Source organism: Phaethon lepturus, unplaced genomic scaffold (assembly GCF_000687285.1).
Source record: "Phaethon lepturus isolate BGI_N335 unplaced genomic scaffold, ASM68728v1 scaffold20693, whole genome shotgun sequence".
NCBI lineage: Eukaryota > Metazoa > Chordata > Aves > Phaethontiformes > Phaethontidae > Phaethon > Phaethon lepturus.
The window spans coordinates 1-7,379 of record NW_010527249.1 but is presented as its reverse complement, the minus strand read 5'-3'; the positions used below and the strand labels follow the sequence as shown (position 1 = coordinate 7,379).

General features: G+C 37.4%; 1 protein-coding gene across 1 annotated transcript in view; it reads left to right on the top strand.

The window, feature by feature from the left end:
- Positions 1-2,736, top strand: part of BRE (brain and reproductive organ-expressed (TNFRSF1A modulator)) — a gene marked incomplete at its 3' end in the record, with an annotated part of 87,553 nt that extends 84,817 nt beyond the window's left edge. The window contains exon 6 of the mRNA XM_010283331.1: positions 2,627-2,736. Within this exon, the coding sequence (XP_010281633.1) occupies positions 2,627-2,736 (110 nt within the window). The remainder of the gene's footprint in view (positions 1-2,626) is intronic.
- Positions 2,737-7,379: the final 4,643 nt, after the last annotated feature.

The following is a 7,379-nucleotide window of genomic DNA, read 5'->3' as shown; positions in this document are numbered from 1 at the left end:
AATGCCGATTTTTTTTTTTTTCATCTTTTTTAAGTTGCAGTTTTCATTTCTCAGATATGTGGGCCAAAAATACGCATCTGTTTGAAAAGTGGTAGTTACAGAAGAATGCCAGTTTCTGTACTCAGACTTGCATTGGGCAGTAGCTGTGTGAACGTAATGCAGTGCTGTGCTGGCAACAGTAGTTGCAGTGGTGTTTGTTATGTTATTTTTGTAAATTAAAAATACCATGTTTCAGTTTATTGCTCTTTGTGCACACATCATGTTATTGCAGCTTAACATGCAAAGATGCCATGCTGATTTATGTTGTGTGTTTGGTTCTTTTTTTTTCCTGGCATGAGTCGTCGTATTAAAGAAGCCACTAGTGAGTGTAAAAAATATCATGTAATGTTATTGTATGGGTTAATGGATGCTGTAGTGGTGGTCATGTAATCTGTTTTGGGGTTGGGATTTGGTGGGGTTTTTTTTCCTTGTTTTTATTTTCTTTGATCAGTGAGCACCTGGGTGGTGTTCTAGAAACTGGTTTTATGCATGGTGTCGACCTGTGTGTGGACATCAATTTAAGCACTAATACTAAATGCAAGATTAAAAACTTTGGGTTTGTCCATGTAGCTTGTAAAATGCATGTAATTTCTATTCTGTAAAAACTAGTTATTTGAAAAGAATTACAAACTAAATAGTATGGTCTCAGAAGAACTGTGTATGTTTATGAGTGAATGTATTATATCATCTTGGCATTATTGTCATCTCTTGAAGAATACCCATTAAAATTAAAACTTTTTAATCATTAGCATTACTGCTTAATCTGTCTTAATAGTTCTTTTCACTTGGTTGACAATTAGCGAATTAATGGGAAAAAACCAGTTAATGTCATACTCAGCTTCAGGAGCGAAAGTTGTTCCTTATTTAAATTTTATTCCTTAATGAAGGGAATATATGAAATACTGGGGAAAAGGCTGGAGGGGGGATTGCACTCTTGGCTATTTTTTGTTGTTATTTGTCTTGTTGAAAAATGTTTTGTAATCTGTGTTGGTTCTTCTACTGTGGATGATAGTACCACTTGGAAACATAACACTGTCTGTTGCTGTTACAGGCAACTGTGTCATATAATCCCATCCATAAACTGATCATACTCCAACAAGATAGCAGCTAGTTTTGTCCTCGCCACTTACAAGGAGATTAAAACTGTGTTCTGATTTCCAGCCATAGTGTGCTCGTGACCGTTTTATAGGCATTTCTGAGAGTACACTTTTCTTTCAGCTGTCAGAAGTGAGCTGCACACCAAGGCAGAATGTAAGAAAACACTGTCAGCTCCGTCTCATTTGTCACGTAAGACAATTAGGCTTTTTTAAGACCCGTTCTTCCCTGCAGCTTATCACTAAGTTTCTTGGCATGTTGTGTTCTGCACGTAACAGCTGGTATGCAGCTAGCCTCTCTGGACGTTAACAACTTCAGTCCTGCCAAAGCTTCAAATGGCACGAGATTGTCTTCCTGAAACCACTCAGCAGTCACTTTTTTTTTCCCCCTTCTCCCCAGCTAGGGCAGGGTCTCTTAACAATGTTTAAGCGGTTTGCATGTTCCTTCCTCACAGCTGCGTGTGGGACAGAGCACAGCAGGGCATACTGCACCATGTTGATCCTGCTCTGAGAACGTATCTGCTGGGTTATCTGTTTCCTCTTGTATTTTTCCAAAACGGATAAAAACAAATGCATCTTGGCAAGTTGCTATGTACATATGCACAAACATGTTAAGGTACTTCTTTGTGAGCAGCAAGTGGCACCGTATTACTTGCTGTCAATGAAGGTGGTTGCACTGCTAACTCATTGCTTTCTAACTAGATGTCAAGAGGTTAAATGAAGTTATATGTAGCAGAAATACACTCTTTTGTACTGTATGTGATTTATGAACTGGGGAGATGTGAGGTCCTAACTGGAAACACTTTGTTCTACCTGATCCCAAAACCGTAGTTGATTGTTCTGATATAAAGAAAGATTAAACTGTGAGTGCATTAAGATTGACTGTCATGGTATTTAGCATGGATTTTCTTTTTTTCTTTCGGTAGTTTTTTATAGAGTGTGCAATTTTTGCAGAAAGTAACGCATGGGTTTAATTTGCAGGAAACTTGGAGACAGTGACTTCTAGATACAAATTTCTGATGGCATAAACATTTTTCATCCACAAGAGAAATAAGAGTTGAGTACAGCAGAAATTTTGGACCATATGCTATTTGAAAAAATAACAAAAAAAATCAATGATATTGTAACATTTAAAAAATTCTGTGGCATTTGCATCTGATGTTAGTGTTAAACCAATAATTCTTAAAAAATAAATTGCATCTTTACTAAAATACATAGTTCATTTAATGGAAGAAGAACTACACTACTGTGTATTTGCTGACACAGCAATTTTGTTTTGATACTTTAAAGGAAATTAAGCATGGCAGAATACCTTTTAAATACTAATATTGTAAGAAAGAATAGATTTGCAACCTGCTTTTCAGTGATTGCACTTTAGATTCCTCAAGTGCCTCCTAAATAAATTGGTATTTGAATTACTACTTGTTATCTGTAGGCTTATAAGTACTCAGTTCGTTATTTGCCATTTTATATTTATTATTTTTTATGTACAGGATGTGAATGAAGATCCTGGAGAAGATGTTGCACTTCTGTCCGTTAGTTTCGAGGATGCAGAAGCTACTCAAGTTTTTCCTAAGCTGTATCTCTCCCCACGTATCGAACAGTAAGTGAGACAGGGGTTTTTTTCTGGAGTGTTCATTCTATTTCATCTTTGAACTTTTCAATTTGTTCCTGATATCTGTGAGAAATGTTGGCTAGGTGATAACGTGCTATTGGTTTAAATTGCTTAGAGTCATAATGATTACTGCAAGTGTGTGTGTGGTGGAGAAATGACAGATCTTTCGGCTAGTTTTGTATCTATGGCTGGATCGCATATGGGTGAAGAAAAGTCATCACTGGCTACATGTGATATTCTTGTAGCATCATAATCTATGAAAATTATGCTGTGTTTTCCTGTAGCAGTATGTTTTGAGTGCCTCCTACGGTACAGCATATTGATAGTTTTTTTTGTGGGGAGTCTTTAATTTCTTTTTCTTCTGGGAAGGTAAGTTCTCTGTGTAAACATAATACATTTGAATAAAGTATTGTTGTAGAAGCTAAAGGGCTTTATTAACTGTGTTTTTGAAATTTGCAGTTTTGGTAAGTTACTTATTTCAGGAGAGTATCTGAATATTTCATTTTAAGATTGGTGACCCCTACCGATCTTTTTACCAGTTGGCAAACAGGTTTGCTGAGAAACAAATTTCTACTCCTAAAATGGAAGGGTGAGGATTAGAAATCAGTCTGCTTTCATTAGATTTCTCTTCCTCCATTTCTGGAATTAAGAATGTCTTAATGCTCCTCCTTGCCTTCAATATCAGTTTTGCAATACCTGCTTCGAAGAAGTAACTACATTGGACTGTTGAGGTATACGACAGTCAAGCTGGTCTAGCATTATTTTGGTGATGCTTTGTTTTTCTGGTTAATAGTGCAGTGGCTTTCCTCTGAACTGGTGATGACACTTCTGGGTAGAGAGGAAAAGATGGGAAATACTGACTACCACAGTTTTATAACAACTCAGTAATAAAGTTTGTGTGAGTGAAGGAACATGTTATCTTGACATTTTGCTCAACAGAGCATTGGTCTGGATAAACTGTTGGATGCAATTTAAAAAACAAAACCCAAGATTTGATTTAGATAAGGGCATAAGACTTCCCAGATATTTTACTTAAGAAAATGTAGATTACACATGCACGTGGAAACACACACACAATATATTTAGCAGCTTTTACATTTTCATATTTTTTATCAATTCACTACTTTTTGTCAATATTAGTTGAGGGAATAATTGTAGTCAAACATGTAATTATCCTTTCATGTCCCAAAGGATTCTTCTGCTCAGCTGCTGTTAAAAGCAAGAGGGCTGTCACTAGCTTCCATTGTATTTTTAGCTTTCAACTTTTTTTCAGTTGATTCTTAAGTGTATTTCAGGCCACCCAGGTATGTCTAAATGACCCATGTGCTAATGAACACGTTGCTTGTTTTCCCACTTTCTATAGAATCTTTATAAAGATGTTAACCTCTTGATACCAAGCAGGATAGCAATACAAAGGAGCACTTTGTCTTCCTACAAGTATTGCATTTTCTGGCAGTGCCCTAAAGAATATCTGATTTTAGATGTGTGTTGTAAAGCAATATAGCAGGAAGATATTTGGGTGGTGTTAGTACATATCTGACATGGCTGATGTATTTATGGCTTTGTCATTTATAGCTTATGTAGTCATGTTAAAATCATGACAGTGAACCCTGGAGTTCCATGCCACACCTTGTCACGTTATCTGTGTATCAGAGTTGAGATACTTCACTCATCTAATTCGATCTGTCCTGATGCATTTGTAAGGTATTCACCACAGTATCCAGGTACTGGTAACCCATGACACCAGAGTTGCTTGTGAGCTGTTGTACCTTTCTTTATTTTACTGGCTACTTTTTGTGTGCCATGAAAAAATGTATGAGTATGTTTTCAATGTTTCTTCGATTGCGCTTTAAAAACAAAGGTTATAGTTGTCCTTTGTTCTTTCCCAAAACCTATCTCTGCTCTGTTTAGCAGAGGCTGACAGTCTAGATATTTAACTTTCCAGTGTTTGGGAACTGAAGCAACAATGCGTACTTCTTTATACTTTTTGCCAAAAGTACAAAAAGCCTCAAGATGCCCTGAGGATTAGTTTAATGACTTGAGGCCATGGCATGTTACATTTGAATTGCATTCTGCTTATAAAATTTCTTTCCTGCTGCTAACAGTAATTGCATCTACAAAAGCCATGTAAGCAAATTACCAGTGTATTTTTTTATGCAGCAGATTTTGAGGTGGAGTAAGTAGTCGTTGACAGTTCCCAACATAACGTTTCCAAGTACTCAACAAAACAGGAAAAATACCAAATTCCCACAATTAGTTTGCTAATACTAAACTCCGTTCACCTTAGGAAGAACAAGCAAACAGGAATAGCATTTTCCTGACATATGAAAAAAAGCTTTGAGATAGAAATGTTTCAGCTTTGTAGAGAAATAAGAGCAAAGAGCCTCTTTGTGTAACGTTAGTTATCTCCTGCTTTCCCAAGAGATTTCATTGCTTTTGTGCTCTACCATATAAACATGATTCCCACATTGCATTTTCTAAAAATGATACATACCCACAGATCTTGTCAGCGAATTTGAGCCCTAGCAATATGAATATCATGTTTTTGCTTTGAAGGACACATTTGCTCTATTTTTTGGATGGATGGTAAACATACTGGTAAGGCTTTGACTGCTCTTTGTCATAGACTCTGGAAGAGAGATTTGCAAAATGAGGGGAATGTCCACTTTTTAGGCTTCAGGGCTAAGACATTAGTACATGGGTTGGCTTAAAAAGAAGCTTACATTAAAGCAGGGTGTAACAATGCAGTAGTGTTGGGGCTTATTTGAGTCAATACCAGTGTTCCATGGACTTGTGTGGTGTGGTATCTGGCTGCAAGAGTGTTAAGTCCAGTTCTTACAGTAAAAACACCCAACCCTACACTTAGGGATGGGAAGGTTTTATGTTAGTTCATAAAAATCTCAGCGATAGTTAATCTTAACTGTGCCTGGTTTAATTCTTTCATTAAAACCTGTGAATGTAAAAACATTCCTTTAAATACTAATTGTTCAAAACATACTAACAGCAGTTTCTAGTTAGTGTTTCCTTAATTTGAAATCAATCACTTAAAAAAGCTTTAATTCTATAGTTTTAAGAGTTCTTATTCTTTATTGCACTGCATGAGTAATCAGATACAGTGCTGATAACAGTTGCTTTTAATGATTTAAAAAATCAGATTAAGTTAAAATTAAAAGGGGGGTATTTAAGATACGTGTTTTGTTTAAAAACTACTGTCATAGCTGTAGTATCATAAAAACAAGTTTCTGCACACTTCTGGAGGAAGTGGTAAGCTCGGAAACCCCATAGACTGACCACCCAACTTGAGAGGATGGTGTTTGTCAGCATCCATGTGTGTGTCCCCCCGAGTCGTCCTGTTCTTCCTCCCACCTTGGGGTGTGGGACTGGCTGAAGGATGCTCTTCATCTCCTGCTGGCAGCTGCTGTGCTTTGGGGAGCGGGCCAGGGAGCTGAGCAGTGTCAGTACCTGAGGCCTCTCGCTTGCTCATCCACCTGGCCTCCTCCTGCAGCTAAGTAGGCACAGACGTATTCTGAGGCTGCTTCTGCACAACAAGGAGCTGCTGGGGTCCTTACCCTGTATGGCTCTGTCACCTTTCTGTGCGTTACTTGTAATGACTCTAAACCTGTTGGTAGAAAGCATCTTACTCAAAATTGCTTTTCTAGTGGAAGTATACAAGGTATTTGTATGGGAAGGATATTTATAAGAAAAATACCCATCATATCTTTGTTTTCCATTTATTAAAAATCACTAGACACTAAATCCAAGGAGTCGGTACAAGACTGAACAGCTAATTTCTGTACTAATGCTTAAAATGTGTGTCAGCATACTACACATGAATGTGGATCAGAAGGTGTGGATATTTTTAAAAAAAGTAATGTATATATTTTTTTCCCTTTGTGAGTTGCCCATGCTAAAGAACATAAAAATGGGATTGTCTTGGTTTACATTTTAAGAAAAAAAGATATAAGAGTAGAAACACTGTTGCTCAGTGAAAGCTGTGTTCCCTGGATTCGCAGAAATAATCCTGCAATAAACACTGCTGTCCTGGAGGGCTTTTCTCTCATAAATACATGGACGTGAATATGCTAAGAAAACCAGCTGTCAGTAGAACTTGTTTTGCTTAAATGGATCAGGCTCCATGCTTTGGGGACTGACATGGTCATTTTTCACTGGTCTGGGAGCTGTGCCAGAGGGTTCTTAGTGACTGAGGGTGGTATGCAGAGTTCGGTGACTGCGTTTAACCTTCTCATATGGGCAGGGGAGAAGAACAAGAACCTGGTCTGAACTCTTAGACTTTGAATGTTTCTGTATGTTTTTCACTGGGGAGAAAAAAAAAATAGAAGAGAAAAATACATGTATTTGCTTTAAGGTGTTTCCTAGATTTTACCTGTCCTTTCTGCTGGGAGTTGGAAAACCACAGAGTATTATCCATTTACTGCCAGGTACCGCCTCTTGCTGTGTTTGAGATGCAAGGGTGTTGTGAAGGGCTTTACCTTTAAAGTTGGCATGCCATAATGCTGGGTGCGCGTCACTGGTTGAAGCCTGCTGTTTCAGAATGATTATGAATCACACAGAATCATTATTAATATTATTTTCATTAAAATTGGAAAAGACCTTTAAGATCGAGTCCAACC